Source organism: Thunnus thynnus, chromosome 12 (genome assembly GCF_963924715.1).
Source record: "Thunnus thynnus chromosome 12, fThuThy2.1, whole genome shotgun sequence".
In the NCBI taxonomy this organism is placed as follows: domain Eukaryota; kingdom Metazoa; phylum Chordata; class Actinopteri; order Scombriformes; family Scombridae; genus Thunnus; species Thunnus thynnus.
The window spans coordinates 15708156-15734659 of NC_089528.1; the positions used below are offsets into that span (position 1 = coordinate 15708156).

Genomic DNA, 26504 nt, shown 5'->3' on the forward strand with positions numbered 1-26504 from the left:
TGCCATTGACTACATCCCCTGGAAGATCACAATTCAATTTGCACTGTATAAACTAATTAATGAATATGGCCTTAAGGTCGTAAGTTACATTAAAGTACCTCTTTACACTGACCATAGCCACAGAGTGACTATCACAGACCTATGAACCAAATCACCTGCTATAACTGTGGTTAAAAATTGCAGGGATTCAGCACATTTCAAATGTAGCAGATGCAGCAAATGCGATGCTAAAAAGCATGTCTAATTATACAAGGCAAACCTGAGTGCAGTATCTCATCAGCACTCACATTCACACATGCAAGATCAAAGCAGGACACCAAAATTAACACAGTCTAAAGACAGGTGCAAAAAACTCCTGTACATCTGCCTCAAAATCCCCGTCCAATTTCACCCTTGAAATCTGCTTATCATCATGTGTGGATGAATGTAAAGAGAGACAGAGAGTGCTCCAAGCTGCCAAGGTGAAACTGGCACAGTAATCAGGTGGCAGCATTCAGGTGTCTCTGGCACTAGTGCAAAGTTAATATCTCTATTGTACAATGCTGATTCTTCTGTTTTCTCTATTTGTCTTCAGCACTTTCTTATCGCCTCTTTTGATGATTTTCCTTTTGTTCCCCATTCTAGAAAAAAGTAAACATAGATTTTCTTTCTTTGTCTTTTTTTCTCAGGCATGTTATAATACTGACCCCCATCTTATCCATTTCCTCTCCCACATGTAAATAGCATACTTGAAATAAAAAGAAATGTTTCTGAGAGTTCCCTTTACTGAATATCAACACAGCAAAAGAAAGGTCTGAAGCATCACTGTGGTGCAGCTTGAAGTAAAACATTTAAATCAAAAGAAATAGAGACAAATGATGGAGAAGTAGTGGAAAAGAAAAGGATTCGAATGGATGGTTACAAAGAAAGAGCAGTCCAAAGCATAACCAGACTGCTCTGCTTAAACTAAATTCTATTGTAAAAATTCTCACTTCTTTCTCCTCTTTATTAAAGTACCTTTTGTCAGCAGTTTCTCAAATATCCATCAATGTTACAATTGTGTATTTGAGTTTGCATGAAATAACACTTGATCATTTTCCAGAATGACCTCAAATGTTTTATATGTGGAAAACCTCAGCCATGTGTACTATACAAGCTACAGTAGTATTTTTGTGTCTCTAAGTCTGGTGGGAAAAAAGAAAATAAAAAACCTTCAAGGCAGATCTCTAATTACAAAATTTATTCCGCTGTGGTTCTGTACAGATGAAGTGCTCAAACAGCATTTTTGCAAATACATATATTTAATATAAAATCACTTTGTATTTAAATTTTAAATTTTCATATTTCCATTTCTTAAACTGATTTTTCTCCCCTTCCATTTCCCACTCTACCTCACACACATACTAATGCACCATTTTTCTTCTGAAAAATCCTTTCTTTCCTATTCCCAACCTCTTTTTCTAGTTAATCCTAAATGGAGTTCAGGGACATTCAACTGCCCCCTGTCTCAAAAAACTCAATAGAGAACAGTACAATACATTCATCATTGTAATCAATGTGATTAGAGTTGAAACTATTACATTATTATTATTACTATACATTATTATTATTGACTGCTACTGTAGTCAATTAATTAGTTAGTCGATCAAGAGCAAGAAACCATTTTGTTAATTAATTAATGATTGAGATCATTTTACAAGTAAAACAATACCAAAGATTGTCTAGTTACAGTTTCTAAATTGTGAAAATTTGCTGCTTTTTTGACTTATGTGATACTAAATTGAATACCTTTGGGTTTTGGAGGGCTGGTTGGTCAAATCAAGCTATTAAAAGCCATCACCTTGCATTTCAAGAAATTGTAACGGACATTTTTCACAATTTTTGACATGTTATAGACCAAACAATTAAACAATCTGCAGATTAATTGATAATGTAAATAATTGTTATTTGCAGCCCTAAACGCAATCTCATGTTAAGTTCATTAGTACAGAAAAATCCATGCACCCCGTCCATGCATAAACAAACAGTAGTATGAGGCAAGGATGCATAACTTTGATAGGCATCATACTAAGTCACAAACCATTACTGTGCTGCTCATGTTTATTAAACCTGAATCACCTTAGACACCAATTTTCCATCAAATCAAGCAGCTCACCTGTAGTGAGTGATGCTGTAATAGGCTCAGAGGTAATATCCCCCTGTATTGTGATTAGACTGATGGTGTACTGAGTGGATGGCAGGAGGCCTTGGACCAGTGACCTCGTCTTGGAGCCGTCCAGCGTCACCTTAGAGGTGTCGGTCCCATCGGCAGAGCTGTAGCTCAGGATGAAGAGGTCAGCAGGTGGTGCTGGGGCACTCCACGCCACCAACACTGAGTCTGAAGTCACCTCTGACAAGTAGAGGTGGGTTACGGGCCTGATCCCTGGAGGAACGGGGGTTCAAAGGTCACCGGAGAAAGGTAAAATAGCCGGCCACAAGCAGGAAAAAGTGAAGAATAAAAAGCAGCTGCTGTCATTATGGAGATGACACACAAGCAGTTTTATGATGGATGGAAGCGGTCCTGGATGGTGTGATAGATCGTTTATAATACAGCTGAGAAAATTAGCCTTGAGTGTAATCTTGATGGGGCAGGTGAGAGTCAGTGCAGACCACAATCATGTGGAAGTAATGATTTAATTGGTCATTAAAAAAAGAAAGTAATAGGATTATCTTCCATAAAGATGAAGATGTGATGAGACGGATCACAATAAGAAAATGGAAAGATGATGATGATAGCAGATGTTGTTGTCAGAATGTATGACATGGACAGGAGATGATGCAATGGATATGAACCAGTGTAGCAGCTGACACAGCAACAAATGCAAGAGGATTTGAATTTAATTAGCCATGTGTGGATGTATAAATAGCAGGCAAGATGCGATAACACAGACTTCTCCTTTTCTGATTTATCCAGATTAAAGACATCCTGTGAAGTTTTCTTTGTAATCAATCATCTTTTGAAACTTGCATTGTTTACACAGGCTTCAAGTTGCCCTCTTTTCCTTTTTTATTGTTGAATTGTTTTTTTTAACGGCGCATTTCCTTCACCAATTGTCGACATGCATTACTGCCCTGTGCAGTCAGATGTGTATTATCAAGTGCATGTGCGTCCTTGTGCGCAAGCTGGTAGAAGATGTGATGCAGACAACACAAGGACCAACTCATTAAAACATTTCTCTATGACACCAATACTATTAAAAAAAAAAAAAAATCCAAATGGTGTCTCCAGCGGCCCTGGACACGTTTTCTAAGGGGAGGGGAAAACAAAATTTGATGATGTCTTTGGGGTTATCTCTATTAAGGCTTGGGGACTTCAAATTTATAACAGAAAGCTTATTACAAACTTGGGGTGCGGAGTGTGAAAGGTCATTAACTTGGAAAGAAGGGGTCAATGAAAAGATGCTATTGGTTGCATTATGGGAAATGTAGGATCAAGCATTTTAAGAGCTAGACCCCCAATAGAGACTAAAAGTCCGGATATCTTACTAAGTCGTCCTAAACATTAATGGATGGGATGTTATGAAGAAGCCCTGAAAGTACTGTATAAGGATAAATAAGGTTAATTTATCCTAATGGAAGGTTATGTTGATTTGACTCTTGGAATTTTCTTACCCTTGCTGCTGTTGTAATTATATATTTTAATATTTTAAAGAAAATTATAATAAATAAATACAAGAATGGATGAATAAATGAATAACCAAATACATGAATGTAGATTAATACAGACAGTAAATAAAATTTTGTTTAGTGCTCCCTGGGTAATGCAGTGTGCAAATACAGCTGCAATGATAAATAAATGAAAAAAAAATTAGATGTTTGCAGAAAACTACTTAAGAAGTATAGTACATAATCAATTTACTGTACAGTAAAGAGACAAACTGAAGGATAGATAGTGGTGCTCCAAAGACTGTTGTTATTTATATTTGATCATATTTTAAGATCAACCTTTGGGAAGTATGGTTATACACCAGATTTTTTCCTTATGATGAGTTGACTTGAGTGCACACAGACAGGTAGATGTTGCAAATATGGCCCAGGGAACAGTAGACGAGAAGATGACAGGTAATTCATTATTTTTTCCTCTGATTCTCTTGATCTGTCATTTTATCATCTTCTCATCTCTCCTCTCCAGATTGTTAGATTGGTACTAATAAAGGAACCACATATAACAGGAGACGATCATGATCTCTTTGATGACGATGATGGTTATGATGGTGACAACTGCCATGACGGTCACGGTGGAGAAGAAAGATGACGAGGATGAGAGTGGTGAAGAAAATAACAAATCTGACAGCAGGTGAGTGCATGCTCATCATTTTGACACCATTCTTTGTGCAACTGAAAATCACATCAAGCTTCCTGTAAAAATAACAAAGACCCAACAGTGCTGGGTAGATTGACAGGCAATCCGACATATAGTTGGATAGATAGACGCAAGTGTGGAGAAAAGAGAAATAGGTTGTGATTGAAATTCTCAGAAAAAAGGTGTTACAGCGAGGCTGAGAATGAGGAAGAGCTGTGCAAGCAGAGAGTAGTAAGTGTGACAGAAAAACAGAGAACATGGAGTTGAAAAGGAATCAGAAGAAACAGACACACAAATACATTTAGATGCAAAAACGAGGTGCAATTAGGGAACACTTGTAACAAGCTCATTAGCTGACTTGAATAATTTACTTCCACTAATTGCTTCTTCAAAGTCTTTTAAGGTCCTCAATTTTCTTTTTGCATGACTCACCTTACCTGCTGCCGCACTTTGTTTCATTATATTCACTATTCAGGTTCGTTACGCAGCACTGTTGCTAAAAATGTTCTATAGCTTTCTGCAGTAATAGGCCAATCTTTCATGTCTTAATCTGAACAGAAAAAAACTCTTGGGTGTATATTTATTTTAGCTCTGGTCTGATAATTAAATGAATGAAACTGATGCTTTAAAATGACTTTGATAGTTAACAAAAAAGTTTATATATAGCTGTTGCAAAGAAAAAGACAAGCAAGGATTTTATCTCATGGAAACTTGAAGAGTTTACCAACTTTTATGTAAACAGTGTCACGGCTCTTGTCAATCAGATGTAATTGTCTTTTTAATATCTCATGGAAACGATCTGATCCCCATTTTCATCCTTAGATGTATCTCTTAAATATACTGATCTTTTAGTATGTTCGAGCTGATAAAAGCATCATTATTACCTGTTTATGTATATAAAATGTGACTATTCCCTCTACCTGTGAATGCATCTATAGTAGCTGCATTGCTCTGTTGTCTTCCTCTCCTTGCTGCTACCGTGATGGTGTACTCAGTCCCAGGCTCGAGGTCTGTCAGAGTGGTGGAGGTTACATCTTTAGGCACCGTTAGCTGGAACAGGAAGAAACAGGTAAACACAGACAGATCAGTGAAACTATAGGACTACTTAACTTCACAATAAAAGGTATATGCATGTGCTGTTGTATTTATTATCCATTCAGTGTTCATCTGTCCCATTCTATACCTCAGTAGTCACACCGGAAGAAGATGTATATGTGACCTTGTAGTGGTCAATGGGGCCCTGGACCATGCCCCACACCAGAGTGATGGTGTTGTCTGTAGAGGCCGTCACAGTTAAATCCATGGGCACATCCAGGCCTAACAGAGGAGAGACATGATTTTGGCAAAAGCAAAATTGTAAAACAGAAACTCAAGGTAGGCTACAGCATGAACTTGTTCACACTGTTACCAGGGGAAATGTGCTACAGTGGTGAGTGAGTGAAGCAACATGGTGATGATTTCTGATGACAATTTAAGATGATACATTTCAGGGACCTTATTCAGTCATGATTAATTTCTCGTGACTGAGATGCAAGGGCAAGTGTAAACAGTGTGTGGGACACCACACACCAGGGCTGCAGCTAATTGTTTTCACTGTCAATTAATAGGACAATTATTTTCTCAATGAATTGTTTGGTGTCCTAGTTCTGACTATGCACTGTCTTTGTCCATGTCTCCGTCTGTCATCATGTGGAATGCAAGGGAAATATGTCTATGATCGTCAGTTTCTTCTGGGCATTCATAACAGACTTTTGCTACAAGAAATACTAGCTGGGAAAGCTAAATCAGCTGAGTGTGCTTGGTCTGCTGTGCCCAGTGGACCCAAAAGAGACTATGGCCTTGACTGGAGGTATGCTGGAGAGGAAATATTGAAAGCAATGCGACAGGACGTGGAAGCGGGGGAGTGCAAGTTGGGCTAACTGTTAACCCACACAAACCTGCAGTTCCAACAATCATGTTGCCTAATGTTTTTCTGGACAGCAAAATGGATTATATAACCCCATCAATGCTGGTCAGTCATTGACATGTAAGAGCTTTCTACATTGAACTGAGACATGAACTTTTCTCTCTGCACTTTAATGCACTGTGCTGCTAACTGCTTGTTCTTTTTTTTTTTTTTTTTTTCTCTTGGCATTTATATGTTATGATTTTTTAAAGGGAATTTTTAGATATACAGTATATATTTATTCTTGCTGTTGTTGTTGCACTGCTGTGGGTTGAGAGGAACAGCATTTCATTTTTTTGTGTATGTAAATACACAAGAAAATGACAATAAATTAAATCTTGAATCTTGATCTTGTCTAAACAATGTCACAAAATAGAAGAATCCCCATCACAATTTACTAAAGCCACAAGTTCATCATCACATGTCTTGTTTTGTCTGTCCAAAACCAAAAGATATTTAATTAACAATTATATAAAAAAGAGAAAATCAGTAAAAGTCTCACTTTTGAGAGGCTGGAATCACAAAAGCTTAGATGGTTAGGGTGTACCAGCAACCATCCCTGATCAAGTTCAGACAGGCAGTGATAGTGCAAGTCTGTCACATCTTCTGGAAATATGCACTGATTTACAATTTACTTTGATGAAATTGCAGAAATCTGCTTCAAACTTTGTGTACCATTTTAGTGGTAATATAGCTATTGTTGGTAATCATTCCATTCGTCATTAACTTCTGTTGCATTCTTATCTACTGTTAACAGTATTATTATTTGGTGCAGCACTGGCATGAAAATCAGGACTACCACTGATTAAAATTTAACAGTCAGCTTCTGGGAAGTTCATTTCCAAAACAACCTCTGTATTAACATTTGTTATGTTTCTATGTTTTTTTCTTTTCTTTCCTGCGGCAATGACCAAACTTGCCCATGGGATCATCAATGTTTAATTTTCATCTAATCTTCTGCTGCACTGTTTGCCTGAACCTTCAATTTGTTTTTTTTGGGGGGGAGAAAAAAGACACAGAGAAAAAAAAAACAACTTAAAAGCCATTGTTAATGGAAATGATGCTTTCAGCTTTCAGCAACTCACACTTATACAGTAATAACAGTGAGCAGTGCTGAGCAGTGCCAGGCAGACAGGAGGTGTTATATTATTTAAAGCTATTTGAGAAAGATGTTATAGATGTAGTGCATTTTCAAAGTTCAAAGACTGCACAGAAAAGTGGGGTAGATAGATCAAATTGAGGCATAATTTAGCAAAGTGCAAAATACCTTCAGCCATTACAATGACTGCAAATGGAGGAAGAATGTGCTTGACAGGCGACGTGATGGGAAAGATTAGCAAAGCACCTCCGTGCAGTAACATTTCAAACAGAGGGTTTAATGGAGTCTTTTTTTTTCTTTCAGCCAAACAACTCAAAACACAATAAACATTCAGATAGCAGATTCAGTACTGAGGTACAGAGAAGGCCATTAGCAAAATGGTATGCGTTATTACAGCAAAAAAATGCTGTAATGGGAACTTTGACCCGAGTCAGTAATATAAAACAGCCACACACTTCCCTAAAACATCACAAGTCTTGCCAAAATCTGATTTGCTTAATTTCACTAAAGCGGCTTTTAATGGTTGGAACAGGAGCACTGACCCTCGACAGTAAATGTGAATAACGTATTATAACAAATGGGACAACAAGCCCGCTGTGATGCTGAGATTTCCAGGACAACGCTGCTGTGATTGACTTAGTGTGTCTTACATGCATGAGTGGATCACTGGCTTTCTACAGTGAAGTATAACAATAATTCACTCACCCGTTCTGGCATTCATAGTCGCTGGTGTGCTCTGGTTGCTGCCTCTCATGGCAGAAATGCCAATACCGTACTCAGTGCCTGGCAGCAGGTCTGAGACACAAAGAAGGAGACACAACCGGTTACTAATTCAACACAAATTATAGCAAGAAGAAACATCACACACTTGTTTCACGCATTCTCTCTCTTTCTCACACAAAAAGTGCACGTCAATTAGATTGAGTTTGTCATAACAGCCCAATTAGCTCTACATCGGTGATGAAGTCTGTGCAAATTTACATGTTCTGAAGAAATCTCTCTTTTTTTTTGCCAGCTGCATAATTGATCAGTTTCAAATCAATTCAGTGTGTCCACAGTGAGTTTCTCAAGCCACAGAAATAGAGATGAAGAGATAAGTAATGAAAAATGAACGAGAGAGTGACAGATTATTAGTAGAGTGAGAGAAAATTAGAGTGACAGAGGAGGAATGAGAGTGGGGAGAGCATCGATTGCACTGGCCCAACAGTAACACAAGGACCTTTTGCTTCTATTCTTATGCTGGCAATGCCCTTTCCAGCACTATGGCCTTCCAGAAAAAAAAAAAAAAAAAACATCCCAGCTGACCCCTCCTTTCTGACAGCCTTTCAATATGCCCGCAGGACAACAAGCGTTTCTACAGATACAATCAGTAGCCTGTCAGCCATGTGTTAGCTCTGGAGATAATCCTGCCATGTAAAACACACAGGCACTTTCCAGCTTCCTCAGTACACATTAGATGCACTGTGAAAAAACTGAAGGCATCAGGAAAAAACATTGCACTGAGCAAAATACTCCTACAGATGCTGATGACAAACATTGCAACAGAAATGAATAACAAAACAGATGAACAACAGATGAAGGAATGGATGAATGAAAGAAAAACAACACATCTGTCCTTCTCCCTTACCTGTGAGAATGGTCTTAGTGGTGGCTCCCTCATTTTGGGGTACAATGACTTTTTCATACTGATCTCCTGCTAAAGTGCTGTACACCACCTGGTAGGCATCCACCTACATAAAAACATGATTACATATTTAAACATTTACAACACCAAACAAAAGGTAAAATTTGAAATGTTTGCTCTCCAAAATGAAAGAAATACAAATACTTAGATAAGATCATCTGCAAGTCTAATACAATCAGTCAAGAGCTGTAAATTTTCCCCTGCAATGCTGATGGCTCATTGAATAAATTGTGTATTTTGCTTTGGCCCAGTATGATGTTTGGCTCCCTGTTAACACTCTGCAGAATCATAAGGATGAATACTTTTGTAATGCTAACAGGCATTAGGACAGACTGGCTTCAAAAGTCTGAATGTGTGGTAAGTGAGCCCTAGAGTGGTCATTATCACTAGTGATTAAAACTACATGATTTACTACATTTTCTTTCAGAGTAAACCACTTGCATCCAGGGCATGTATTTGCTCCATTCCTGTTATTGGCATTTATCAAGCTAGAAAAATGCACACCCACCTGTGTGTAATAATAAAGTACTCAAGACAACAAGACAGAGTTTAGAAAAATATGAAGAACAAAAACCTGCTTTAGGGTAAGTATGCAGGAAGGGCTAAGGAATGGTGTATAAGGTCAAGATATTAAGGACAAATTAGTTGTTATTTTTACAAAAAGGATATAATGAACATCTATTCAGTGATGACCATTGCACCTAAGTTGTGCTAAGGTCTGATCATCTTGTGCAAGCAATGTAATATCTGTAGGAAAGTCGACTATAATTATTTTAATAAGTAAACAAAAGGATAAAACAGAGACAAAACTGCTGTTTTCTTAAAAAGTAGAAAATAAAAAAAGTTAAGCATGTATAGCTTCATATTGCTTACAGACTAGATTACAAAAGCACAAGAAAATCTTTCCCAGGATTTTTGTAACACTAGATTAAGCCAGATGTGTTTTACTGCATCAGAATACAAAAAAAAAAAAAATAATCAAAAGGAAAAGACTTTTTTGTGTTGTCCTACGTTGCATACCCCACCCATTGATTGCTAATACTATTTAGCTCGGGTCTAATTACCTCAGCCTCGCTGTTATCCCATTCAAGCTCGAGGGCGGTGGAGGTCTTGGATACTAGCCGCAGGTTCTTGGGGGCATCGATCTCTGAGAAGAATGATAAAGCTGACAATGTTGGGGACATTGAGACCAATTCTCAGGGATTGTGAACAAGCAAACATCAGCAGTTTAAACATTATTAGACACTGATACAGCTATTGTCGAACTGTTAATTAGCATAGTTGATCTGTATGTGAGATGATATCATCATCATTGCTACACATGTCCATTATTAATTTTAATGTTCTGGTAGTAACATGAATAGAAAATGTAACTTTGGACTTTGTTTCATTATCTAGTTTCCAAGTTGACACTACACAATGTGGCTGTATTATATTATACATCTCTAAGGTACATACAGTATAATGTGACATGCAATTCATCAGTTAGTCATACTTTGTAATGGTACTGACGCTGAATGCCTTGTATCATAATAAACATTTCCCGTCATTTGAATAACCTTGAAGTAGATATTTTGACATCATATTCATATATTCTACTCATTTTCAGTTGAAAGTATAATGTAATTTTGATTCATCTGTTATTTGCACTCAAAACAAATCAGAATTATGTTTCACAAATAATGTACTTCGTTCTGCACAAATTTTATCGGAGTGAAAATGACCTTGAACAGACGCTCACTACCGTATCCAATATAGAGAAACAGTATGGTATACATTAGGCCATATGTCATTTTAAGAGGCAAGAATGGGATCACACACGCCAACATCACCACATCTGCTTGCTGTCAGCCCTCACCGGTAATAAATTCAGTGGAAATAGATCCGCTCTCATTTCCTTTCCTCACACCGCTCACTGTCACCTCATAACGAGAGCCAGGACGCAGAACCTGTAGAACAGAATAAACAGACACAGTTTAGTCTGTTTAATCTCTCTTCATGGATTTTGTGGTTGGTTTTGTTTTTATCTCCAGACACAGAAGGCAGGCAGAATCCGAGATTAGATAATTTAACAAGCATGACAAGCATACACACACACATACACACGTTAGTACCATACTTGCAAGTACAATAATAACCCCAAGTCTCAACCCAAAGATAAATGATTTAACTTGTGAGAGTAAGGCTTTTCTGTCCCCAGATGGCAGGTGAATCCTGATATTGTGACTGTATGATCAGATCTGTGACCCCGCTACATGATAAATTGCACTCCCCTACTCACCTGCAGGGAGTACTGGCTGAGTGTGGGCTGGAGGCGGAAGGTGGTCCGTGGCCCCTCTCCTCCCACGAGGCCATAACGCAGCACAATCTGATCAATCTTTGCTTTTGGCGGGGTCCACTCTACAAACGCTACAGTGTCTGACACATCCCGCACGATCAGCTGAGTGGGGCCATCAATCACTGCAAAGGAAAAAAAGATCTATAATTTTCTGGGTACTGTTGCCATTTCTACACTACCTTTTGACAAGGTTGGATACTGTTTGACATTTTTGTTGCCAATTTAATACCTGATTCTCAGTTTGATACCAAAACATTACTTAATTGGTGACTTGCTTTGAGGTATGGATGCAACCAGTGATTATTTTCATCATCATTATCAGATTAATCAGCTGGTGATTGTCTCAAGAAATCGTTTGGTCTATAAAATGTAAGAGACAAATGCCTATGACAATTTCCGGGAGCACAAGGTGACCTCATCAAATTGCCAAATTGCTTGTTTTGTCTGATAAAGAACAAAACAAAAATGTTAAGTTTACTATCACTTAAAGTGTTTTCCAACCTTTTTGGCTTGTGACCCCTTAAAATAAAGTAGGGTCTCATAACCCCTAATCACAGGTGTCAGAAGTAGCTATGAACTACTTGGATTGTCTCATTTGAATACATTTTCTTGGCCCAAAAAGGTAAAACTATATAATGGTTCACAAATACAAGCTTGGAAGATAATAAATATTGGAGATAAGAATTGAAACTTGTGTGACAGAACTTTGTTTCTTTGTCATTTTCTCATGAACCCTTCAGATTTATTCTGGGACCCATCGGACGGGTCTCAACCCCCATGTTGGGAATCAGACAAAGAAAAGAAAGCAGCCAGTTCTTACAGGTTCTTCTTAGAGTAGAACTTGAGAATAACATTTGCCATTTTTGCTTGAAAAATTACTTAAACAATTATCAAATTGTTCTATTCTATGAACAACTTTCATCTATTGTTCTATTTCTGTCTATTGATTAATCAATTAATTGACTAATGATTCGACTCTTTCTTTGAGGAATATGAACACATCTTTTACAAAGCCCTTTGTTCATTTAACAAAAGTAACCACATTTCTCCAATGTTAAACATTGTCTAAACACAAGCAGTCGTACAAGAACTTGACCTGAACCAAATTCTGCCTGAAATTGGAAAAAAATGATTAAATTAAACAAAGTCAAAGAATAAGTACACAAAATTCATAATTTGATGCAAACTTTGGGTTTGAACACATTTCAGTCAGTGTCAAAAAGGTATTGATTTTTTGACTACTCACAATGAGGTAAAATTGCAAAGCTTTAAATGAAAGGATGAAAGTTTAACACTCTTTGCTTCACACTTTGCTGCAGTAGATATGGATTTGTTATCAGGAAATGCTGTTGCCTGACAGCCAGGCATGTAAGACTTATCAGACCTGACACATGGCGAAACAATAAGCTTTATCTGTGCAAGGTGTAAAACATGAGCCATGATTAAAGTGTCTCCATGCTGATTGCTGGAAAACAACACTTAGGAAAGCTAAAAACACATCAGGCGTGATAAAGAATACCCATTTCAGAATATCTGACACAAGAGGGATCCGCTAAACATTTGCTCTGCACGTTCTCATTGTTGGAGCATCAATGCCAATATAAAGATTTCAGTCAAGGTAATGGAGTGTTAGAAAATGTGATAATTAGCTCTCTATTTCATTAACCTGTAAATTACATCTTTCCACAAAAGCTATGTTTTGACATCTGTTTAACAGATGTCTGGGAAAATGCAGGTGCTTTTGATCTTCATATCAACACTTTACTTAATGAATCCTACACTAAAGAGGGTGAGAGCCAGACTTAAATGACATTAACGCATAGTCTATGAAAATGGATTTGAATAATTCTCAAATTAAGATTGGAATAGATGACGAACATGTAATGCGAAGGACTCAAACAAAATAGGACACGACACAATGGTTAGTAGATTATGGATGTTTTAAATGGAAAGCACCATACTGTGCTGTGATAGCATAATTATTCTCTATTGCTGGCCCCAGGGGGAACTCATGTGAATGACATATTTCACACACTGAGCAACAGAGAACCATACTCTCCTCTAAAGTCTTTCTTTAAGCTTTTGAGATCTGAGTCCCAGACTCAGGCTTGACATATTGCAGGTCCACCCTGATCCATGATGTATTAGAAATTGGCCCCTTGGGTATCATCCTAGAAAACAGCCTGAGGAAGACCACTGCTGAGAACCAGTTCCCACATCAGCTGTCCTCTCCCTCCAGTTTTCCTCTGACTCCTCAATCGCGCTCTCTCCGTCTCCAAGGAAGGATAAATCTTTGTTATAAATAATTAAGTAACTTCAAATTTGTCTTTTCCTCTTTCTTTATCCAATAAGGTGTCCTGCAGTGAGGCCGCCGTGAAACATTAATGAGAGAGAGCCATGAATTATTAATCGATACTTAATTACAACCTACAAAATGAAGAAAGACTTGACAGGAAATTGATGGTGTTTTGACTGCAGACATCAGAGTCTGAATTGTTACGGATGAGTTTTGAATTGGATCTATTACAGCTGTCTAAGTAGTGTCAGCTGGGTGAGGAGTGGGAGCAATACCTCTGTGGGGTTTACATCATGGACATAAATGGTAGCCGACCAACAAATATGTCAAGGTGACACTCACTGCTTATGCTCTGTGTTTAGCTATGTCTGTGTGGCACGTCTTGAAAGTGCAGGCAATACTATAAAACTTTTCATTGATCAATTGACAGCAAATTAACTTAATTATGTGAATGAATTCATCATTCAAATCGAGTCAAACAAGTCAAATCAAACATTTGCTTCTTATAGCTTCTCAAATACAAAGACTGACTATTTTTCTTAGTTTTATGTCACTGTAAATGCAAAATATTTGGGCTTTGAACAGTTGGTTGAACCAAAAAATACAACTAGAAGATTTCACTTTGGGCGTAGTCAACAGATTAATTGACAATGAAAAAAGCTGTTGGTTGAACCATAGTTACATTTATTATTAATATGATTTTTTGGTATTGTATGTAGTACTGTGTACAGTATGTTTAAAAACTAGTCACTGGTAGAATGATTCAAATAAACAAGTGGACTGCACTGTATACTGTATATACTTCCTCCTAAGGCCATCCATTTGAGTTGTACTCATATGTTGTAAAGACAAGTGAGAGTGTAAATACTGTATATTACTATGGGAATAAAGAAAATTTGGTTTTGAAAATAGGTACTGTATGTTTATCCAAGAATTCAAAACTGAATCTTCATTCCAATTCCAATTAGATACAGATGTGATTTATTATATCTTAACATCACGGTTTATCTTCAGCTTTGCAGTTTTTACTCACGTGTTGTGACAGTAGCAGTGACTGGCTGGCTTCGACCTTGGTCACGGAGAGCCACCAGGTTAACTGTATACTCCTCTCCTGGCCTCAGCCCAGTTTGCACAAAGGAAGTGATAGTGCTGGGCAGTTGTGCAGTCATCCCTCCATCATTGTCCTGGAAAAAAGATAGCTTAGATGTGCTGAGTTGAAAAGGGATTGTGCCACATTGTTTGCATATTTTGAGTAAATGCCAGCTACTGTGTGGCACAAACTTCTTCTCTCAATAGAGATAAAGAATGTGGCAGATAAAAGACCATCCTCACCAGTAAGACATAAACAATGACTCATGCAGCTAATTTCTCCACAGTTGATTTTCTGTATTGTAAAGCTGGAGACTTTTCTTTCTACTTATTTGTAAACTTTTGGATGGTTTTGCACATAAAATTCCCAAACCCTGTTATTTGGACAATATGGTTATTCATGCTTCAGTGATATTTCTCTGACCATATTCTGCAGAGACAGCACTCTGTACATTCCCAAAGGCATGTCACTCATCCATATGGAGCCCCTGCTATTCCCAGCTGTTGTCAGAGAGACAGTGTTGCACATGCACTTCCTGCCGACAGACAGATGTTACACCTACTGCTGCTCCAAGGTCCCCGAAAACCTGTACTATGAAGGCCTGTATTAAACAGAACATACAACAGTTTGCTCCTTTCCTGAATCAAATCTGTAATTAGAGATGTAATCCATTTAATCACCTCAACTAAATACACACAGCAGTAATATCCCAATAGCCAGTGGTGTTCAATCTCAGTAATAATACAGTTAAATGAAGGCAATGTTAAATGATACAAAATGAATCACCATAACAGTATATCCCACTCCCATCTCCTGTGTCATTTTGCTCATAATTAGTCATTATTCTCTCTGCTGACAAGGTCACTTAGATGAGGAATGACAAAAAAGATTTTTTTGGTCGTTGTGTAAGTGTTTTTATTTAATTAATTTTTTAATATTTATTTAATTTCATTGAGCCAAAATGTGACAAGAATGTATAATTATTATTTTCTATTTGATTGCTTATTCATACATTTTGGTTACTTACTTACTAGCATGGATTTTTTTTTACATCTATCGAAAAAGTAACATGAAGTTGTTCTATTAACTGTGTTCTGATTGTTCAAAGAGAGAAATACAGTGACATTATATTTAAAATTAGTTACAATAATCATTAATATCTTAATAACTACTGTACACTGCAAGAATGCATTTTTTTTTTCAATTTGTCTCCAAAATAATCTAAAACAACAAATAATTAAATAAATAAAACTTTACTGATGTTAAGTAGGAAAGCTTGTGCCATCAATATTATAAGCACATTACCAAAGCAGAGAATGAGAAAAAATAGCAAAGATACCAGTTTAATGCTAATTGATACTGTTGGGGGAAAAAAAGTGTGAACATTTGTGAAATAAGTTTTTTTGAAAACTGTTAAACACACTCAACAGTATCCATAAGACTTATTTCTCCAGAGGGAGACCTGTGGATTATCCAGGGACTTTGTTTCTGGAAAGACATTTTTGAATTTTAATGTATTTTTTGCTGTGAGCACCACAAACAAAATTACATTCACCTTCTTTGTATTGGAGTGGGAGCAGAAAACCTGGGCAATTAAAATGGGGCTAGATACTCTTAGGGGTAAGTGAAAAAATATGTTTTTGTAATTCAGATGAACTGACCCTCTACATTTTTAAACCTAAATTATAATGTGTATGTATTACAAGCTGTTTAGAATGTGCATGGTTCTCCTCTCACTTAATCACCTGATTTCTTAAACAAAATGCAGCTTCTGAGACTCAAATGAGCCAGTTTCACACACAAGACTGATTTTTAGTTGTAGTATAAATTGCTTGCCTGGTGTTGTTTTCCCAGGAGTGAAGGAGTCAGTCACAAAGTGCAATTTGAACAATGTTTCCGCCACTGGCATGCTTTAACTTCATTTCAAGTTTATGTTGTGTTTTTTTAACCAAATGTTTTATGTAAAGAGAATACTTCAGATTTGCACAGACTCATAATGTTTCCTAACCTTTGAGCTTTGAATCACAATGCTGGGATACGTCAGGAAAACACTAATTATTATGCGTGTGCATTTACATATCTGTGTGTGTGTGTGTGAAAGTCATCATGTAAGGAAACTTGCCTAACAATCAACAAATTGTTGTTTCATTTTGTTTATTTAATACAATATAGTATAGTGTTAGTACATTTCTACAAGCAGTTGTACTGACCAACTGTTTTAGCTTTATGGATTTATTACGAAAAGCCAAAAATGAAACATATTAGACGGTGTAGTAGGTATGTGTTACAAAACATTGGCAGTATTTTATTGGATTATCAGATATCCACCTTGGCTGTTGCTAACAGTGTTAGCGGCAGGTCTTGAAGCTCACCCTCCTTTCCTTTTTACAGAGTAGTGAGTTCTGTGTTTGTTCGCATAGGCCAAAGCTTTCATGCCTACTTCCATTACGAGATTGTCAAAATTCACAATCCCCATTGCTGGATTAAATCCACAGGGGGCGGGACTGCCAACTCATAATATGATTTCCCCTGTGGCTGGAGCGCAAAAGGGAAAGTGAGGAAAGACAGAAGGAGGAACAGTTACGGGGAGCAATGGAGGGAGGAAAGAAAGAGAGAGAGGTGAAGGAGAGACAAAAGGATTTGGGGTACCTTCAGGAGTAGAGAGGAGTAGGTTGGGGATGTGAAGAGGAAAAATGAGAGGATAGAAGGAAAGGTTGGATGGTGCTTGAAGAAGAGACAGCAGAGAGAGAATGGAAGATTGGATAGAGAGAAAGAGGAAGGGAAGACTAAAAGCAATAAAATGAAATTAGGAGGACCACTGCTTTTTCATTCAGAAACTTTCTATCCTTAAAAGGGCTTCAAATAAATACAAAAAAGCATCTTAACATCAGATTTAGGGCTTGAGGTCTGGTCAGACCAAAGGATATCTCCCCCAGAGAAAACCTTAAAGGAGAAAACCAATTACTGTGAGAGGGCAAGAGATTAGAGTGCCTAGAGTACCTGAGTTTATAGCGGGAATTAGAAAGAGAAAGGTTTTTGCTTTATGGCTTTAAACCTGGATTTACCAAGGGTTATTCACGAAAAGGGTTTAATGGCTCATCCACCTAATAGCCAATAAGCTTAAGACAATCCGCTTGTCTAATTTGATATGGGCCTCAAGTTGAGCAAACCCCAAGAAAACCTAAATCCATCCTCTTATTTTACTTCCTGTTTCTGCACAGATATTCAAAGTCATTGAGAGTTTGGCATTAGTGACATCTGAAAATATTTCTTTTCAATCAAGAACATTTGGTTCAGTCGTTTGCTGATGATTCATTAAAACCACTACAAGTCAGTATTTTCTCCTCCTGTTCAGCTCTTCTTTTTTGCTTTTCTTACACACGTAAAGATAATGCACTTGTCTCACAAGACTTGCAGTCTTACATTGGCACTGACAGTGAACACATGCACACTACCTTTGGGATGAAGCTGATCTCCCATCCATCGAAGGAATAGTAAAATGGTTGCCACTGGACCTCCACTGACGTCTCTGTGATGGATTTGAAGACTAAACCATCTGGATTGGAGAGGTCTAGAGAGGAAGCCAGAGACGTATTATAGTTCTTCACTGACCCTAATAGCCCATAAATCACTACTCCATCTCATGCTGAAGGTGTACAATGCTGAACTTCTTTCTCTTATACATTTATTTTTCTGTTTTGTTGCTTCTGTATCGGTGCATAGTTTTTAATCAAAAGGTGCTGTTTGTTTGAAAAGATGACCTTCTGCTTCATGAAAAATTATTGATCACCAAGCAGTTTTTTTTCTACTTGCATATGCAATGATTTAACAGTATTGATTATAGTTATACCTAAACCCCTTGAAAAAACAGTTCCTCAGTTTAAAACAAATAACCCTGGCTCATACTTTATTTAGTGAAGTGCTAAAATTATTTTTTTTCACAGGGAGATGTCCTCATAAATCTTAACAGATAATTAAATACAACATTTCATAATTAAGTTTTGCAAAGACAAACCAACAAATCATATCATCACTGAGAAATGGTTGCATCGAACTTAATTACCCTAAATTGACTTTACTACACCAAACACTGAAATTAAATTCACTTATCTGTGAAATAGATAATTTCACAGTCAAGACTGCGCTAATGGTAACATACTGTATGTAGCCGCCCATCAGCTGATGTACAGCCGACACAATTTTCTGTTTGACATTGAAAATAGGCTGTTACTTATTAAGGGGCTGGGTGAGTTTCCATAGTTCTGATAAGCATGGAAGTGACTAGTATGCTTCCCTGCATCTGGTCTGATGACCTGGCATTAACACTGGCAAGAAGTAACACATTCAGAGGGTGCAAACATGTGCATTTCGGTGTGTGCGTGTTTGTGAGTGGGTATTTGAGTGTGAGTGACACTAAGCAGGTGTTACAGGTAGGGATCGAAACCAGTTGGCACAGAGGAGCAGGTTGTATTCTCACTCTATTGACACTGAGAAACACCTCAGAATTGACCAAAAAAAAGTGAGAGACAAGGTTAGTGTGCGTCTGCATGAATGACTGTGTGAGGCATATTATAAGATAGTAAAACTGAGGTATTAAATTAATATTCTGTTGGTCATGGACCAAAAATGGCTGCAATGAAATGTCCTAGAGCCTCCCATGGGAACATTCTGTCAAAACAACCCACATGACTACACTTACAGGTCGAAACAGTTATGCTGGCAGGGACGCTGATACTGTTGTTAATAACAGCAAATACGTTGATGTTGTACTCCATGCCTGTTTCCAGGCCTGAGATAGTGCAGGTGGTGGTATTCCCTGGAATCCTTATCTCTAGTTGCACACCTTAGAGAGAGACAGGTAAAAAGATAAACAGATAAATGGATGCCCTTTTTGTAAAATAGGCTTTAGTCCAACACATTTTCAATCAACTGAAACTGAAATTACAACCTCTCTGCTATCTCTATACCTACCTCCAGGGCTGCTTGGTGTGTAGGTCACCAAGAAATCTGTCAGCACAACTGACCCCTCCCACTCCAGGGTAATTGTTCGATCCGTCACCCCTCGTATCTTCAGGTTCATGGCAGGTGCCACTGTTAAGGGGAAAAAAAGTGAATTATGTTTAATAAAGTTGTTTTTTATATGTTTTTTTTTTTGGTCTTACTGTACAATGAGAATGACAATATTTAACCACAATGTCAGCATTGTACTAACTTGCGAGTGAACTGCAAATATTAAAATGTTAAGCAAATGTTGGCAACTCCTGTTAACTACAGGTGAAGATGGTTTTGTGTTTTAGTTGAAACTACCCTAAATACCCAACGCCCAAGTCAAAATCCTGTGCCTGTGCACTTGTAGATAGTGTCATGTGGCCTTCTGCAATCTGCATTTTGAATTATATAAGTATATTAGAAAAAATGTTCCAGACAGCTTGCTGAGTATATCTCAGACTCGAGCAGACTGCTTTGTGTATGTGCATTCCAGCCTGTAAAAGAAGCAAGTGCTTGTGGCAACAAGAGGCTGAGTGTTAACATGAGAGCGAGAAGCACAGTCATTCATTCGGGCTGAAGTGGAGATAGTGAAGTAAAGCCATAAACCTGAGAGGTGGCATTGAATGTAAATGTGGATGCATAAACAAGAGTGTTTACAGCATCCTATGCCAAAAACAATGAGGAGTAAGAGGAGGAGGAGGAGGAGGAGAAAGAGGAGACAGGTGAAGGACATAAAAGAGGAGAAGACAAGACAGAAGGTACAAACAGTTTGAGTTGGAGAAACAATGAGCAGGATGAACTGTCAGACAGAGGACAGAAGAGAACAGGAGAAGAAAAACAGACAAGATGTTGTGGAGACTAACTGACTAAGATAGACAGACCATTAAATGAGAGGCAGTGAATAAGGGAAGTAGATGAAACAGAGAAGGGGAGAGAGAAAGGCAGAGGGTAAAAGAGCAGTGAGTGTGATGGTGTGATAAACAACCTCTCATCTTCATCATCTCTACATCCTGTGATACAGGACTCAACGGCACAGCACTGAGTCCTCCTTAGGGAATCTGTGGACACTTTGTTTCAGCTACTTCCTCACACACTTGACAGATGGGCAGTACAGTAGCTTGCTAAGTTTAATACAGTGATCCTGCACTGGGGGGGACAACTGCAGCATTCACTTAGCTTGATTCATTTCATTAATCAGATGAAGCTTCATCAAGTATATGAAGGGAATAACAAAATCAAAAGGTGGAGCACTAATCCATGGGACAGAAGAAGAATGATTGAATGGGGTCATGCAGGAGGTTGAACAGACAATCTGCTTGAAAGTAAAGACACTCATACCTATAGAAAGTGAAGGGGAGACTCTCAAGTGAGCACTTTGGAAAATGATGATCTGACAAGTCAGTCAACAATTTTGAAGCTGAAATGTGCAACTTTCTGCTCAAGACACAGCAAAGTCTTGCTTCATTGTCTCACGTTGTTGCTATATGAAAGGTCATCAACAACCAGCTAATTTTAATGCAATTATGAAATTGTCACTGTTCGACCATTGTAAATTGGGTTAATTTTCAACTTCAGTAATTTTGAAAACAACAGTAATTTTGATTTCCCAACTTTATCTCACTGTTTTCCTCTCTTATTCTTATCTCACTTGAAGCACATTTTGTTTTGGGGCATCTAAAGATGACAAAGACAATTCAAAGACCTTTGCATTTGTCCCTCAGTAGAGTTGAAAATGATTCACCAAACATACCCCATATGAAGAGACAGCTTAACAAAGCTTGTTTACTACTTTGTTTACTGATATTCAAAAATGACATCAATATACATATATATATATTACAACGTACTCTGGTAATATCACTTGAGAACTAACTCAAATGCTCAAGGTTTTTGACTTCTCGATTCCTGGAAAATTGTAAAACCTATTTTCAGGCATGTATCCTTCCTGAGATTTGTTTCAAAAGGGCAGCTTGCTGAAGGTTATTCAAGAATCTCGCCTGGAGTCTTAAAGTCTCATTAGATCTAATCAGTATTCTATCATAGGCGGATACAGCAGTATCTACCAAACCAAAACCTTGACGGTAAACCTCCAGCTGACAACAGAGGTCAGTACATCATCAGGGGACAAATTTACCTTTAGGGTACTTTGTATGATGGTATGGAAGATTTCAAATGCCAAAATGAAAACAAATCAGAAATAAAGTGAAATACAATAAACAATGGGCCTCGTGCAAGAAGCACTCGTACAAACAAATTTGCTCTTAAAATCCACATACGAATGATTTAAGAACATTTGTGGCATTCATCAATTTTCTTGTACTTAGAATTTTCTCTTAAGACAAATGAAATTCACGAGTGGTCCAGACCTGTCGTACATGTCATTCAGAGATCATCTCTGCCTTTCTTGAATGGGGAGAAGTATAACAAAGTATTAGAATACAAAGTTAGTGCAAAATTTATATTCTGTTTACCATACTTTCATTATCATGGCTGCCAATTTACTGAAAGGTTTTTTAGATTTTATGATTTTTATGGTCATATTTTGGCACAGCAACTTCTACATTTCAGTAGTTACTAGAAAACTTCTCTCAATCCAAGCTTCCCCGGTGTCTTTGCAACACTCTGTCCAGTATCATCTTGTGTTGCAGCTGACAGTGTAACATCACCTGTAGACTATAATATTCAACTCTAATATCTCTGTGACCATCACATGACTGCCTCCCATCATGGATCACTTTGCTTTAGAGAGATTTCTTTTAGCATCTCACTTAACATCAAAGCATTCCCTCTTTATTTCTGTCACAGTGCAGAGCTGTTCTGATGACATGTTAGCTGGATTCATATTTTCTAATTGTTTCGGGTCTCCTAATGTCACTCTTAAATTTGTTTGTCTTCTGATTGTGTGATGTTTTTACTCTTTGGGAAATAGTTGTGAATGAAACTTTCCCACAAACAGAGCAGAACATGAAAGCTTACATGGCATTTTTAGGGCGTGGATTATGCTAATGATCACATCTCATGAACGCACACCTCCACATGAACAGGTGTCATTTATCAGGCTGAAACGAACAATTTGCGATAAGCTCAGGCAGTTAAGAGAGTTTGTTGAATCCCGCGTAGGATTTTCTTATTTTCCTCTTATTGCTTTGTGCAAGAACAAATATAAGAGAAAAATAAGAAAAAACGTATGCATGAGGTCCATTGTTATTTGTATTTCATTTTTTCACGTGTTTACTGTGTCATAATTAAATGAAAAAATATTATTTAGTTGTTTGTTTCTAATAAGTGAATTAATTGTTTTTCCATCTCATGGCCTGGCTCCCAAAGCTGTGATTGGACAGCTCATTGTTTCTGATTTTGGCATGAACAGTGTTCATCATCATCACCTCATCTCAAAAAAGAAAACTCTCCCCTTCACATATGACAACTAATGACAGCGCATTGTATTTAGTATTGGCAGCTCTATGCTACTCTCTGCTGGACAACCCTGAAATGCAATACTCCTCTTCACTTAGTTTTGATTTCAATTCATGTTACAATTAAAAACATTTAATTCAGTTATTAAAAACAATGACACAGTAAATGCATACATAAAAAGAAGATATGAATAAAATGTGTATTGTACTGTATTTCACATGATATGTTTGATTTGTTTTAATTTAGGCATTTAAAATCTTCCATATCATGGCAGATTGCTTGACAATTTGCTTAGCTGAGTAAACTGAAACTTTCATAGTGAGGAATGATATTTTTGGGTTTGCGTGAAATAGGGAAAATTTGACTAATACTAAAGCTCCTTTGGCAGACCACCACCGCCGCAGAATGAATAAAGGGGAAACACTAAACTTCCTGTAATTTAGAGGATTGATCCAAACAGCATAATAAAGTCAACCTATCAGTAGTTTCTATACACAGTCCACAACTGTAAAGCTGTATCACAGCACTGGATGCACAACTATGTGAGAAATGTAGTGTCACTTGTCACATCCGCTGCACTCAGATGATGTCAACAACATGAGAATGTCACCGGTACTTTTCCACTGTGGCATCAGGACTCATTGAAATTATCGTGGAATACCTCCGCTGTCAAGATTAAATGCCACTCTTCAGCACAAGTTGATCTCTGCTTTGAGGGAGGATATACAGTATTTTTATGTAAAGATACACTGTATCTTATCCCATGTCTGAAACATCCAATTTAAATTCAACAGCCTCCATTATTTCTCATAGTGGGAGAATATAGGCCACCATAATTGAAGCAAAAATACATTGCGTTTTCTTCAGCTTTTGATAACATGAAACACTTAGGCCTGTCACCCTACAGGTCTCTAGTAATTGAACTGCTTCGTTTTGTATTCAGCAAACTATCTCCTGCAAGCATTGGCTATTTTAGTCTCTAATTGCAAAGAAATGAGCAATTCGGACTCCCTCGTTCGGTATAGATATTAAATGGGAGGGTGGCAAGGAGGAATCAGCCAGAATAATATGATTTGCCGTCCCTGTCTTTCCATTACTCGCTCCTCTGTCTGTCCTCATCCTTCACTTTGTTGACAGCTGCCCCAAATGGCAGAGGAGGATCTCATATTTTGGCGTGAAGAGGTGGCTTTGAAACAAGCACAGCTCAGAAACTGTCTCAGCTGCAGCTAATGTGACAGTTCTCTCCCTAGATGAATGTGACTTTTGACAAATGAATGCTGTTACACCTTCTGCTGTCCAGCAAGTCACGCAGCACACCACCTGCATCTGAAGCACAAAGGGATTTGTTTTTCAAGGCTGTACATATACTAAAAATGATGGGGCTGAGAGTTTAAGTTTGAAAATGTTGTCATATATTGTATTTAGTGTTGAAATGATTAGTCAATTAATCAATTAGTCAATCCTCAGAAAATTAATCACCAACAATTTTGATAATTGATGAATAGTTTTAATTATCCTTCAAGCAAAAAGGACACACATGCTGGGTTTAACTTCTAAAATGGTAAAAAAAAATGCTGCTTTTTCTGTTTTATATCATTGTAAAAAATATCTGTTGAATCAAATTAACCATTAATCAATTAATCAACAGATCAATCATCAATAGATAATCATTAGTTGTAGCTGTATTTGTATATGTTCGAAAGATTGTTTTGATTGGATTTTTTTTCTTTCCATCTTCTTTAAAATCCACCACAAACATCACTGTATTGACTGTCAAATATTCGTGACATGTAACAGTGTGAAATCATCCAAGGCTGGATTTTTCTTTCTTTAAGAGCGACTTCAAGGGAAAATATCTTTGTTCATTATTTTATTTACCCTTTACACTGAAAAAGACACACCAAGATACCTTTTTGAAGATACTCACTAGATGGTTATCAGAAGCATGTTTTCAATTTCTGCATCCATGTACATTTTAGTGATAGTGCCAGCAATTCATGAACAGAATATGTGCCCACATTACAGGAAATCCCTCCTGGTAATGGAGGCACTCTGCTTAACGATGGAAAAGAAACCTGCTCCTGCTCAAGAATTCAGACTGGTTGGATTTCTGCTCTGGGTTACTTGATCCTGGTCACACTGACAGAAAGTGTTGAATGCTTCCCTTCCTAGAATTTCTGCTTCAGGGAATCGAACCACAAACTTCAGATAAACTACTTTTTGTACTTGACAACAGTCAGAGGATGAATTTGATGTGAAGGATAAAAAATAACAGCTTACCAGAGTTGCAGTCATCTCCAGCAAAGCCGTCCTGGCAGACACAGAATCCGTCCTTACAGACTCCCTTCTTGCTACAGTTGTTTGCACAGTAGACCAGCGAGCAGTCCTCTCCCACATACCCAGGCCGGCACTGGCACGTCCCATTGATACACAGCCCTTGGTCCGAGCAGTCATTGAGGCACCTCCCAACCATGCAGTCTTCGCCAGTAAAAGATTCTTCGCACACACACTCCCCATCGATGCACAACCCACGGCCCGAGCAATCTGAAGGGCACCGTGGCTCTGAACAGTTTTCACCTCCAAAGTCACGGTCGCACACACACTCCCCTTCTATGCATACCCCCTGGCCGGAGCAGTCGTCTGGGCAGCGGGGCTCAGAGCAGTTTTTGCCAGTCCAACCTTCCTCACAGATGCAGCCACATAAATCAAGGCTGAAACTGCCATGGCCACTGCAGCCTGGGAAAAAGTCTAAACGGCCTGTGGAAAAAAAAAGGTATACATGTAAAAAAAATGATTTCAAAAATGGAAAAAAAAAAATCTCAAAATCTTTGGTCCACACTGAAATATTTCAACAACTGTTGGATGGTTTGCCATTAAGTTTTGTACAAACATGTATGGTTCCCAGAGGATCCTACAGGCTTTGGTGATCCCCTGACTTTTCCTCTCAGCATTTTCGTTTTCTATAACTATTACATGTACTGCCATGAAATTTGGTACTGACATGCAGGTCCACTTCAGGATGAATTGTGAAAACTATTAGCTGAGTAACTGCTGGGTAATATTACTTTTATTCCTATTTACAGAAAATTAGGCAAACTCATAGATTCCTCTTTAAGATCAACAACTGTCCGTAATTTATATTTTAAGAACTTGTCTACTTTAATATCAACTTAGAAGTTACATTTTAAGAAAGTCGAATTCACTCTGAATGAACAGCCTTGATGGTAGAGACAGTAGTCAAGACATCAATAAAAAGCTGGACTAGTGTCTCATTTTCTGAATTTCCACCCTGCCATCATTCTCCTCAGCTGAGCATTTCATCCTC

At 37.8% G+C, this 26504-nt stretch overlaps 1 protein-coding gene across 6 annotated transcripts in view; it reads right to left on the minus strand.

Annotated features, from left to right (window-relative positions):
• tnr (tenascin R (restrictin, janusin)) overlaps positions 1 to 26504 on the minus strand; it is a 188583-nt gene that overhangs the window by 44744 nt on the left and 117335 nt on the right. For 4 of the 6 annotated variants that reach the window (XM_067605816.1, XM_067605818.1, XM_067605815.1 and 1 more), the window contains 13 exons: positions 25460 to 25936; positions 19745 to 19864; positions 19473 to 19616; positions 18229 to 18344; positions 14717 to 14867; positions 11331 to 11509; positions 10908 to 10998; positions 10114 to 10214; positions 8993 to 9095; positions 8071 to 8160; positions 5505 to 5638; positions 5242 to 5371; positions 2135 to 2401 (listed from right to left, as the gene is read on the minus strand). In XM_067605816.1, coding sequence (XP_067461917.1) covers positions 2135 to 2401; positions 5242 to 5371; positions 5505 to 5638; positions 8071 to 8160; positions 8993 to 9095; positions 10114 to 10214; positions 10908 to 10998; positions 11331 to 11509; positions 14717 to 14867; positions 18229 to 18344; positions 19473 to 19616; positions 19745 to 19864; positions 25460 to 25936 — 2103 coding nt within the window. The remainder of the gene's footprint in view (positions 1 to 2134; positions 2402 to 5241; positions 5372 to 5504; positions 5639 to 8070; positions 8161 to 8992; positions 9096 to 10113; positions 10215 to 10907; positions 10999 to 11330; positions 11510 to 14716; positions 14868 to 18228; positions 18345 to 19472; positions 19617 to 19744; positions 19865 to 25459; positions 25937 to 26504) is intronic. The other 2 variants (XM_067605819.1, XM_067605820.1) reach the window with 2 other exon arrangements.